Here is a 13,186-nt window from a genome sequence, read left to right as displayed (position 1 = left end):
TACTGAGTTCAATATTGTATGACTGTATTAATTCAACTGTGAACCTAAAAATTTACAGCCACCTTTGAAAGAGATGTATCCTTGCACTGGAATGTGTTACTGAACATGTTAACGCTATAATGAAATGCTTTTTCTAATCAGGCTGTTATTAAATAAAAAAAATTTTTTTTTAATTTCATTTATTATTTTAATTTTATGTGTATGCGTGTATTGCCTGTATGTATGTATGTGCACCTGTGTCATGCAATGCCCATAGAGGACAGAAGAGGCTGTTGGATCCCCTGGAACTGAAGTTATGGACAGTTGTTAGCTGCCATGTGGGTGCTGGGATTTGAACCCAGGTCTTCTTCAAGAAGAGCCAGCCCCAAGATGCACAATCTTTTTAAAATTGTATGTGTGAGTGTTTTCCTTGCATGTATGTAAGCGTACTATGTACATGCAGTGTACAGAGGCCAGAAGAGGGCATTGGATCCCCTGAAACTGGAGTTATAGAGAGCGGTCTGCCATGTGTTGCTGGGAACCAAATCTGGATTCTCTGCAAGAACAGCCAGTGCTCTTAACCACTGAGCCATCCTTTCAGTCCCACAATATACAGTCTTAAAGAGGATGGAGCTCACAATCCTGAGTTTAATGGTCAGAAAAGAAAAGTGGCTTAGAAAACTAAATGACAGCAGGAATAAAGCCAAGAATTCTGTTTCAGAGTTTATATAATTAAGTATTCTAAAGAAGAAGTGACCACAGTTCTTGTCAAATATTGTTAAAAGGTCAAGAAAGGTAAGAAATGAGGATGAGTACTGATTTTGCTAACACAGATTAATGGTGCTCTTTTAAAACTGTCAGTTATCGGGCTGGCAAGATGGCTGAGAGAGTAAAGATGCTTGCTGTCAACCTGAGATATTTGCTGAGGACCTGAGTTCCATCCCCAGAATACAGGTGGTGAAAGGAGAGGACCGACTCCCACAAGGTGTCCTCTGACTTCCACACATGCATTATGGCATGAACACAGATACACAAAACACATACATACACATAAACCACACACACACATGCAGAAAATAGATAAATGTAATTAAAACAAAACCCCCCTTTCCTTGCCAATTGGCTGCTTGCTAGCATGTGGCTGACCTCCATACTGGTTTCACTGAAACAACATGGCTTTTTTCCTTCTCTCCTCCATTCTCCTCCTCTGGGTGTTTTTGGGGATTTACGGCTTGCCTGCCCTGAGGTTTTTTTCTCTTAAACTCTAACAAAATTATGCTTAAGCTTCAAAAACCAAAACCAAATGCCAAACTGTCAGTTACTGGGGACAGGAGCCAGAGCGCACATGTTTAACAGAGACAGGGAAAGAAGATGGGGAACACAGAGGACAGACAATTCCTTCAAACACCCCCCACCCCAGTATTTTCGATACAAAGGAATCTGAGAAAAGCAGGAGGCACTGGGAACAGAACATGTACCATAATTAATATGCAAGAAAGAGAATAAGGAAATAAGAATCAATGATGTGCCAGGCATGGTGGCAAGTGCCTTTAATTCCAACACTTAGAGAGCTTATAATTTAAACAATAAGAATGAAAACAACACAAGAACCTGGAAGGCACGGCTCAGTGGCTCAGTGGAGAGCACCTGCCTGGACACAGGAGGCCCTGCGCTGGATCCCCTGTATCACAAAGCAACAACAAATACAATAACTACAAGGTCTGCATTGGTAGTCAGAAAGATAGCAATTAATCTTTCTGTTTACAGCCTCAGAGCTTGACATAGTTTTCTGGCTTATGTTAAAAACAAGAAAATATGGCTTTAGATTACAATAATTTAATTAAAATAATAAGCAACTACACAACAATTTCTCTTTGAAACACTTTGAAATCTGATGGCGATTCATGCTTGTCATGTTAGCATTTGGGAGGCTGAGACAGGAGGATCATACACTAAAGGCCATTTTGGACTACAAAGTGAGACCTTGTCTAAAGGGAAAAAAAAAAAACTAAGGGAAGGCACGGCCCAGTGACCCACACCTTTAATCCCAGTCAGTACCACTGAAGCAAAGGCATGCAGACTTCTCTGAGCCGGAGACCAGCCTGATCTATATAGAGAGTTCAGGGCCAGCCAGAGCTACATAATAAAACTGCTATAAAAAGAAAAAAAGTGTATGTGGGGGAGCAACTGAAATCTGGCTTCCTTTCACCAAAGCAAAACAAATGTGAAAACAATCAGAATTCCACTTTTTTTTTTTTTTTTTTGGTGTTTTTGAGACAGGGCCTCCCTGTAGTCCCAGCTGTCCTGAAACTCACTATGTAGACCAGGCTGGCCTTGAACTCACAAAGATCTGCCTGCCCCTTCCTCCCAAGTGCTGGGATTAAAGGCATGCGCCACAATGCCCGGCGTGAATTTTTTTTTTTTGGCCTTAAAAATTATCTTTGCTTCGATGTTAAAATGTTGTTTTGCAGTAATTGAAACTGAGGTTAAGGAAGAACTTACCCTCCGGTCAGCTGCTACAAGTCTAAATTCCTGCAATAACTTTCCAAAAAAGGATCTCTGTGGTTTTCGAAACAGATGAATTGTCCCCTTTAAAACAGATAAACATAGAAATCAGCACTTAAATCTCCAATACTGTCAAAGTTCCTGTGACCTGATTTAGTATTAACAACAACTAACACCTAACTCCATACATGCCAAACACTTATTCCAGACACTTTACATGCATTTACTGATTTAATACTCAAAGAATCATATGAGGCACAAATCTTTTCAGGTAAATTGTCCAAAAGGTCAAAACTAGGCAATAAGAATTCAAACCTAGACAGTTTAGCTCCAGATAAACCAAGAAACTCTTACATTTTACCTAATCAAAGCTAAATAAATCAGAGTTTGGTAAACTACAATAGTAAAAACCCTGTTTTCCTTTAGGCATTCAGTCAGCACATCCTTAATAGTCTCCACCAGTCCTGCTACCACACAGTACAGGGCTACACAGATGGAGCTAGCAACAGAGCGACTAGTGGAGATGAGACCAACTGGCAACTTGTGGGATTTACAACCCAGTTTGGGAAACCAATGTGAAGAAGCCATAGCAGATTCTAAACACATATGAGAAACTGATGATAAAGACAGTACCCAGTAGCAAGGAAGAAAATATGAGCTATTCAACTAGTTAATTTTTTAAATATATTTTTTATGTGTATGCATGTATTACCTAAACGTATGTAAGTGCACCTGCATTGTGCAGTGCCCACAGAGGTGAGAAGAGGACGTTGGATCCCCTGGAACTGTAGTTACAGATGGTCGTTAGCTGCCAGGTGGGTGCTGGGAAGTGAACCCGGGTTCTCTGCCAGAGCAGCAACTGCTCTTAATTACTGAGCCATCTCTTCAGCCCTCAACAAGTCATTTGGCAGAGGTAATGTTGTATCCTTAGTATATTTCTCTTTTTTTTTTTTTTTGGTCTTTTTGAGACAGGGTCTCCCTGTAGCCACAGCTGACCTGGAACTCACTATGTAGATGAGGCTAGCCTTGAACTCACAGAGATCCACCTGTCTCTGCCTCAGACTAAAGGCATGTACCACCACGTCCAGTGGTATTTCTCTCTTTTTTGAGATAGGGTCTCCCCGTAGCCCGAGCTGTCCTAGAACTATGTAGACCAGGCTGGCCTTGAACTCACAGAGATCCGTCTGCCTCTGCCTCCCAAGTGCTGGGACTACAGGCATGCACCACCATGCCTGGTTCTCTTACTTTTTAAAACCAAAATTCAGGGCTGGAGAGATGGCTCAGCCATTAAGAACACTGACTGTTCTTGCAGAAGACCCAGGTTCCAATTCCAGCACCCACAGGGCAGTTAACAACTGTCTGTAACTCCAGTTCCAGGGGATCTGACAGCCTCTTCTGTCCTCTGTGGGCATTGCACGACACGGGTGCACTCACATGCAGGCAATACACGTGTATACATAAAATTTAAAAAATATATATTTAAAACCCCCCAATTTCAGAACTATACTTAAAATAAGAATGGATGTTTTGGGGTTTTTTTTTTTTTTTGGTTTTTTTTTTTTTTTTTGGTCTTTTTGAGACAGGGTCTCCCTTGTAGCCCCAGCCATCCTGGAACTTACTATGTAGACCAGGCTGGCCTTGAACTCACAGAGATCCACCTGCCCCTGCCTCCCGAGTGCTGGGATTAGAGGCATGCACCACCACACCCAGATAATTTTAATTTTATAGCCTAGGATAATGAAGCAGAAAACTGATTTAAATCCATGAAGATAGTGAAAGAGATATTTGAAGTATGTGCTAGAATTAATTGAATTCATGATGTTTTCTGGTAATAGTAATAGTGGAATACTGACAAAAGACCCTTGATTACTAATTGCTTCAGTTACAATTCAAAAGTACTTATTTGCACATGATGAAAATATGGTACGGTCCTACTAATGTTTCTGGCATAGCTTTCCAAAATAAAACACTGTAGATACTTTTGAAGAGAAAAAATTTGTTATCTGTGGCAATGACTTTTACCTAACCTTGTAATCAAAGTTAACCTTATGTTTTGAGATCATTTAACACTATCTCAGCTTGTTCATAATGCAAACAAGTTTACTAGGCCCTGGGCTCCTCTTGTACGCTAAACATACAGTTTTAATCCCTCATGACCCTTCCTGCCTTTGATCCCAATGTATGTATGAATAAATGGAATACATACATTTGTGCCCCACTCTTGGATTAAATGGATGCTAAGAGCCAGGCTGTCTTTGGTTAGGCATCACTGTAATGTGGCATTGCACCACTGCAGTTATTCCAAAAGCAAGTATTTATTTGGTGGTGTCTTTCTTAACTGTCAAAAGTCCACATATAATAATTTGCTAAGTGCTCCATACTTAAATATCTGGATTTTTTTTTTTTTTTTTTTCTTTTCGAGACAGGGTCTCCCTGTAGCCCCAGCTGTCCTGGAACTCACTATGTAGACCAGGCTGGCCTTGAACTCACAGAGATCCCCCTGCCTCTGCCTCCTGAGTGCTGGGATTAAAGGTGTGAGCCACCATGCCCAGCAGTATCTGGATTTTTTCTTTTTATTTATTATTTTTATTTTATGTGTGTATTGCCTGGATGTAGGTAAGTGCACCCGTGTCGTGCAATGCCTGAGGACAGAAGAGGCTGTCGGATCCCCTGGAACTGGAGTTACAGTTGTTAGCTGCCATGTGGGTGCTGGAATTTGAACCCGGGTCTTCTGCAAGAACAGTGTTCTTAATCGCTGAGCCATCTCTCCAGCCCAATATCTGGATTTTAACAAAATATTTTCTTTGATAATAAAAGTCAGGATCACTTTATCGATCACCTTACATTTTTACCTCACTGAAGTTGGCCAATTTGAGTCAAATACTGAAGTCTCAGAAAGCACCTGGAATTGAGGTATTAAGATTATAAGTGTGGAAAAGCTTCAGATTGAACTGAGGCAGAGGTAATTTTTCTTACATCACTAGTAATTACAAGGCGGCACAGCCCATGTATGCAAATCTTAGAGATGTCATAAGCTTCATTATGCTGAGAAAATTTTTTTAAAAATGAAGCTACACACTAGAAGTCTGGTTTAAGAATAAAACCAGATCCGCTGGGCGTGGTGGCGCACGCCTTTAATCCCAGCACTCAGGAGGCAGAGGCAGGCGGATCTCTGTGAGTTCAAGGCCAGCCTGGTCTACATAGTGAGTTCCAGGACAGCTGGGGCTACAGGGAGACCCTGTCTCAAAAAAAATAAAAAATAAAAAAAATAAAGCCAGATACATGCTAAGTGGCAGGCAGGTACTTCTGTATATGTTTGAATTTTTTTCACAAAAAGTAATAGAATAGTAAGAAAACAAGTCTTTGAAGTAAAACCAGTTATCAGAAAAATGTTACTGGGCTGGAGAGGATGGCTCAGTGGTTAAGAGCATTGGCTGCTCGTCCAGAGAATCTGGGTTTGGGTCTCAGCACCCACATGGCAGCTAAAAACTGTCCATAACTCCAGTTTTAGGGGCTCTAACATCCTCTTCTGGTCTCCTCAGGTGTGCACACACAGTCCACTTACATATATATAGGCAAAATTCATATACATAATAAAAATAAACTTTCAAAAAAGAAAAATACTAACTTAAGCCCCCCAAAAGACCAATGTTGGTGTAAGACCCTATTAAACTAATTCAGTTTATATATATATATATTTTTTAATTTTTTTAGAATGCATGTATTGCTTGCATGTAGGTAAGTGCACCCATGTTGTGCATTTCCCGTAGAGGACGAAGAGGCTGTCTGATCCTCTGGGACTGAAGTTATGGATAGTCATTAGCTGCCATGTGGGTGCTGGGATTTGAACCCAGGTCTTCTGCACGTTTCATTTTAAAATATACTGTTTCTTACAGAAAGACTCATTGTTTTTGCTAATAATGCGGAGATGTTGGCGCATGTGTCTCTAATCTGTATGTATCTGATTATTACTAGCATAATTGATTGCACTCGGATCCCTGGCACCCGTGTATGTCTACAAAGTTATCGGGTAGATTTCAATGGTAATCTTTATCACCTGTACTAATTAACATGACTTAAATTTTCTAATTCAGTTTTTAAAAATATTTTATAATTTTATGTGTGTATCGCAGGCATGTAGGTAGGTGCATCTGTGTCATATAATACCCACAGAGGTCAGAAGAGGGTGTCGGATTCCCCTGGAACTGGAGTAACAGATGGTTGTTAGCCACCATGTGGGTGCTGGGAATCAAACCTGGGTCATCTGCAAGAGCAGTCAGTGCTCTTAACCACTGAGCCATCTCTCCAGTCCACTAATTCAGTTTTTTTAAAAAAAATTACTATTTTCATCTGAAGTGGAACAAACACTCTTAAAGAATTGTGTGGCAGCTGGGAAGGGTGGCAATACCTGTAATCCCTGCACTTAGGAGGCTGAGGCAGGATCATGAATTTGAGGGCAGCCCGGGTTATACAGTGAGGCCCTATCTCCAAAATAAAACTACAACTACAACAACAACAACAACAACAAAACAGAATTTAGATGAACTTGATTGACATTTATTTATTTGTTATTTATATATTTTTTTATCTTTTTGAGACAGGGTCTCTCTGTAGCCCGAGCTGCGTGTAAAGCCCCCATCCCCAGCTGATTTGACCTTTAGTATAAATTGTTACAACGCTTGTGTATAAAAGCATTACTTCGGAGTGTATATTCTGGCCTCCCTCCAGCAAAGGGGCTGAAAACTCAGCAGGCTACTTGAGAGATCCTGGATCTGGCCTCCACATGGTGTAGATGGAATCCCCTGAAATGGGCCCATGGAAAACTCACAATGCAGAGACCAAAAGTTCAGTGCCTTTCCACAAAAGGAGGAAAATCATCCCACACCTATCACCCCATCCAAGGCTCAGGGACTTTTGCAGAAGAGATTGGCAGAAAGAATGTAAAGCTGGAGGAAGGAGTGGTGTTAACTAGAAGTGTCCTCCAACCACTATGTTGGCAAGCTATAGTCACACCTTTCCCATGCTCATCAAGGAATGGGGGTGTGTGTCACCCACCCACCCTGCATGTGGGGGAGGGGCCAAGGGTATATAAGCGGAGAATGCCTGGAGGCCCCTCTCTCACCATTTTCTGAGGCTGTCAGAAAAGTCACAGGATCTATATTTGAGTGAGGACTTTTCAGTGCAGCCGTAAATGGGGGGCACCCACTCCTCTGTAAATAGACCCCCACCCTATGCTCTGTTAAAAAAAAAAAGAAAAAGAAAATGTTGTTAAGTGTTTGGATAGATAGATGAGAGGGATCTGACTAGATCACAAGTGGATGGACATGACCCAGGACAGAGTATATGGGTTCCAGTTGCGGGGGGGGGCTATGGGAGGGTGCTTGTGGGGACGGGGCTATAAAGATGATTCAGATTGTTTGAGATATTCTGTATTAAATACAATAAAATTTAATAAAAACAAATTTAAAAAAAGAAAATTATACTAAAGTTAATTAAAAAATAAAATATGAATTCTAAAAAAGTATTATAGGGGGCTGGAGAGATTGCTCAGTGGTTAAGAACACTGGTTATTCTTGCAGAAGACCTGGGTTTGAATCCCAGCACCCACATGGCAGCTAACAACTGTCCATAACTCTAGTTACAGGGGATCTGACAGCCTCTTCTGTTCTCCTTGGGTACAACACGACACAGGTGCACTTACCTACATGCAGGAAATACACGCATACACATACAATAAAAATATTTTTAAAAAAGCATTATATAGCTATATATGATAAATTAAAAAGAAAAAGAAGAAAAATAATGTATGGGATATTTTCATCTCACAATTTAAAAAGTGTTGGTTAATGAAACTGTCTTGGGGAACAAAGGGGACTACTTGGAGTCAGGAGGGGAAAGAAAGAAGGAGCATGGGGGGGGTGCTCACTCTATAAATATACTTGTGTGAAAGTGTCCATACAATGAATATATATAATGAAACTTCTAAACACTGCTGCTTAATATTGTAACCCTTGGATAGCTATTTAGCTTTAGTCCATTTAAAAAATCATTTATTTTTATTTGTGTGTGTGTGTGTGTGTGTGTGTGTGTGCACATGTGTGTGGGTTCTGCAAAGGCCAGAAAGTGATGTCAGAGTCCCTGAAGCTGGAATTACAGGCAGTTGTAAGCCAGGTGCTGGGAACTGAACTAAGGTCTTTTGCAAAAGCAGCAGGGGCTCTTAACTGGCATCATCTCTCCACCCCTAAGCTTTAGCCTATTTTAAGTTACTTTAAGTTTTAGGTTAAGAGAATCACCAAGGGGCTAGAGAGATGGCTCAGTGATTAAGAACACTGACTGCTCTTGCAGAGGACCTGGGTTTGATTCCCAGAACCCACGTGGCGGCTACGAACCATTCTTAACTCTAGTTCCAGGGGAATCCAAAGCCCTCTTCTGACCTCCACAGCATTGCACAACACGGGTGCACTTACATGCAGGCAATACACTCATACACATAAAATAAAAAATAAAATAGTTTTTAAAAAAAGAGAGAATCAACAAGGTTTTTAAAAGGCAGAGGGTCACTTTTGATACCATCCTCACAGTGAAAACAAAAATCCTAACATTCATGCCACTTAAAAAAAATTATTTTATGTGTATGAGTATATTGCCTGCATGTATATAAGTGCACCCATGTTGTGCAATGCCAGTAGAGGTAAGAAGGCGGCATCGGATCCCCTGGAACTGAAGTTAGGATAGTTGTTAGCTGCCATGTGGGTGATGGGAGTCAAACCTCAGTCAGTGCTCTTATCCGCTAAGCCATCTCTCCAGCCCCATACCACTCTTTTCAAAATTATATTGGCTCTTCATCACCATTATCATGCAACCTAAAATTCCAACCTTTCATAACTTAGCTTGTTTTCTTTCTAGCTTTCTTTCTTATTCTAGATTTATCGACTCTAGTTAAAATGGCCTACCATTATGTCAGGATGATACAACTTTAAAGTAAAAAAGATCAGGCTTGTCTAATCCAAGGTCTACTAGCCCTGCCACAGCTTGTCTGTTTCCTCATCTAAATGAGAAGGACTATTAAGAAGAGTATGTGAGTAAAAGGGTACAGGTGAGATGGCCCTCAGTTTGATCCCCCAGAACTGGGGAATCATCATCTCGCATGGCAGTGAGCAGCTGTAAACCTGGTGCTGGAGAGGTGGGAACAGAAGAATCCCTGGCACTTGTCAGTCTAACTGAATCAGCGAGCTTCAGGTTCAGTGAGGGCCTGTCTCAAAAAAATACATGGATGGAGCTGGGGAGCTCCTTTGATAAAGTACTTGCCATGAAAAGTCGGGGACTTGAGTTCAGATCCTAGCAGCCACATAAAAGCCAACTGAGCCGGGCATGGTGGTACACGCCTGTAGTCTCAGCATTTGGGAGGCAGAGTCAGGTGGATCTCTGTGAGTTCAAGGCCAGCCTGGTCTACATAGTGAGTTCCAGGACAGATGGGGCCACAGGGGGCCCCTGCTTCAAAAAAACCAAAAAAAAAAAAAAAAAAGCCAACTGAGGCATATTGACAATCGCAGTGCTCGGGAGGAGAGGACAGAGCTAAATGAGATCCTTGGAGGTTCTTTGGCCAGCAAGCCGAGCTGACAATGAGCTACTGTCTAAAAAAAATAAAGTGAGCTGGGTGTGGTGGCACACGCCTGTAGTCCCAGCACTTGGAAGGCAGAGGCAGGTGGATCTCAGTGAGTTCAAGGCCAACCTGGTCTACACAGTGAGTTCCAGGACAGCTGGGGCTACAGGGAGACCCTGTCTCAAAAAGAAAAAATAAAATAAAATAAAATAAAATGAAGAGTGATCAAGGAAGACACCTCTGGCACACACACACACGGACAGGTATACACATCACTTACATCATACAGTACTGTGGACAATGAATGAGGAAGCCATGCAATATCAACCTCTGGCCTCAAAATGCACTCACATATAGCTGCATCCTCACGTGTGCACACACATCAACATAAGCACACACATACACAAAGTATATGAGCAAGGGAGAAAAAGTGGATGAAATTACAAAGGACTGTTTCATGTTTCACCTCTTACATGCCGTCTTCTTATTATTCAAACTATAGTCCTATTGATGCTATTTCCTTTGTACTAAACTATAGGATAATTGCCATGCATCATGAGTTAATTTTTATTAACTTCACTAATGTCAATATTTATAATTTCTTTAGTTTCTAAGCAGTATGTTTTGCATACAGAATGTTCTTTATAATATGCAATTTATAAAACCAATTTATTTCCTAATAAAACTTTAAACCTTAATTGATGGCACAAGTGTAAGGCCTGAGATTTGGTCCCAGCACATTCTCACAAATCTACATATACCTCAAATGCTATTATTTCACTATATTATTAATGCTTCAAGCATAAAAATCTAGTGTCTCCATAGATTTATAAAACCTATAGTACCTTTATAAAACAGGTATTTTTAAGTATAAAACTGCCCCCTGCCCCCCAGATTCCAAAAGGTATTATGGAGAGGACAAAGAAATATATGCCAAGGTACATATATTGGGATACGTTGGAAAAGCTTATGAAAAAAAAAATTCAGGAAACTTGGGGTCTCTGCCTCAGTTAGTCAAGTGCTTCCATCACAAGCATGGGGACCTAAGCTCTGACTTATACCATTTCTTGCCTATAATCCCAGCACTGGAGAGGATGAGACATCAAGATCCCTAGGGCTTGCTGGCCAGCCAGTTAGTGGAATCTGTGAGCTCCAGGTTCAATAAAAGGCCCTGTCTCAAAGAATAAGGTGTGGGGGCTGGAGAGGTTGCTCAGTGGTTAAGAGCACTGGCTGCTCTTGCAGGGGACCTAAATTTGGATCCCAGCACCCACATGGTGGCTGACAACCAAACCGTAACTCTAGTTCCAGAGGATCTGACACCCTCTTCAGGCACTGCACAACACAGATGCACTCACATGCAGGCAGGCAATGCACTCATAAACATAAAGTAAAAATAATAAAATATTTTTAAAAAGAATAAGGTGGAATGGGATTGAGGAAGACACCTGGCATTGACCTCTGTGTACATCTACTTAGTATGCATACACACTCTCACATAAAGAGAAAAAACGACATGCCAGGTGTAGTGGTGCAGGCCTTTAATCTCGGCACTCAGGAGGCAGAGGCAAGTAGATCTCAGCAGCATTAAGGTCAGCCTGGTCTACATAGGAAGTTCCAGGCCAGCTGAAGCAACATGGAGATGCTATCTCAAAAACAAACAAACAAAACAAAAAATAGTATTTCTATTCCTACAAAAAAAAAAAAAAAATGAATGATAGGTAAGAGCTACACTGATAAGGATGAGAGAAGAGAATGAAGAACAATTCAAGCAGGTGGGAAGTATATGCAAATTAGGTATAAAGGTCCAATTCATACAACATAATTTGCAAGCAAAGTCCCTAGAATAAGACACTGTAAGTTTGGTGGGTTTTTTTGTTGTCGTTGTTTTTTAAAAAGGGCTAGAAGCTGGACATGGAGGTTCAGGCCTTCAGTCCTAGCACTCGGGAGGCAGAGGCAGGCGGATCTCTGTGAGATCGAGACCAACCTGGTCTATATAGTGAGTTCCAGGTCAGCTGGGGCTACAGGAGACCCTGTTTCAAAAAGAACCCCCCACCAATTTTTTTAATTAGATAAAAAAATTTTTTAAAGGGTTGGAAAGGCTGAAGGCTATCTGGTCACTGTCCCTCCCTACAAGCGGTAAACTTTTACCCATTTTCTTTATGCACAGGATTACAAAAAAAACGCATGATGAGACTTTTTGGCCATATCCATATACGCAAGAACTTTCGCAATGGTTAACAGCAAGAGCACGGAAATGTGCCTTTCGACTATCTAAGCTACCATTAAGGGCTCAGTGAGTTTCAAAATGCAGCGGCATGTCACCTTCAGATAAAACTGAGATACATGCTTGATTTCTGGGGTTTTCTTCTTGTTTCGGATGTTTTTCAGACAGGTCTCTACGTAACCCAGGCTGGCTTTGAAATCAGCCTCCTGAGTGCTACCACGCCTTGCTTAACAAAGTAACTAATTCATCAAACAATGTTTAGGGAAAACTCCCCAACAACCATAACGTACACTGGAACCTTTCACCAGCTGCCCCCGCAACCCTTTACTTTCTGTCGTCGTTAGTCCTTATGTTGGCGTGTCAAGTACTTGACCCTCAATAAACCAAAGGGCGCCCAGTGGGCGCCCGCCCTAAAATCCTGCTCAAACAGCGCTTCTCCAGTCGCTGATGCCGAGGACTTGTTCCCCGGTACTTTCAAAATCATCAGGAGAATCCCGGTCAGGGGCGGGCCCGGAATCGCCCGCAGCAGAGCAGCCGGGTAGGAACCGTCGAGGACCGAAGCTCTAGGGGACCCATGTGCGGGTATCCGATCCCGCAGCCCGAGCGGAGACCCGACGTCGGCCGAGCCCCGGCGGCCCCTGCACCGCGCTCCCGCGAGGAGGCAACAAGAACCACCCAGGACTAAACCCGCAGGCCCCGCAACCAACTCACCATGGTAGAGAGCCGCACAGCTCTGGCCGGAAAACACTCGGGGGACCCGGTTTTCCCTAGTGGAAAAGGCGGGGCACTAGGGGCCGATTGGTTGTGAACCTGCAGGGGCGGAAGTGCGTAGGGCCTGGAGTTCCGCCCCTTCCTGTTGCCCCTCAAGTGGGCGG

At 42.1% G+C, this 13,186-nt stretch overlaps 1 protein-coding gene across 6 annotated transcripts in view; it reads right to left on the bottom strand.

Annotated features, from left to right (window-relative positions):
• Slc30a6 (solute carrier family 30 member 6) overlaps positions 1-13,116 on the bottom strand; it is a 58,652-nt gene extending 45,536 nt beyond the window's left edge. For 3 of the 6 annotated variants that reach the window (XM_029554059.1, XM_029554062.1, XM_017802188.2), the window contains exon 1: positions 2,482-2,568. Coding sequence is in view for 2 of the 6 variants with exons in the window: in XM_008849041.3 (XP_008847263.1) it covers positions 2,482-2,568; positions 13,023-13,025 (90 nt within the window). In the remaining 4 variants the exon portion in view is untranslated. Of the gene's footprint in view, positions 1-2,481; positions 2,569-13,022 lie in introns of those variants that run through there. The other 3 variants (XM_008849041.3, XM_008849042.3, XM_029554060.1) reach the window with 2 other exon arrangements.
• Between the last annotated feature and the right edge of the window lie 70 nt (positions 13,117-13,186).

This window comes from Nannospalax galili, unplaced genomic scaffold (genome assembly GCF_000622305.1).
Source record: "Nannospalax galili isolate Female #2095 unplaced genomic scaffold, S.galili_v1.0 scaffold344, whole genome shotgun sequence".
Lineage (NCBI taxonomy): Eukaryota > Metazoa > Chordata > Mammalia > Rodentia > Spalacidae > Nannospalax > Nannospalax galili.
This window is presented reverse-complemented; position numbering and strand designations above follow the sequence as displayed.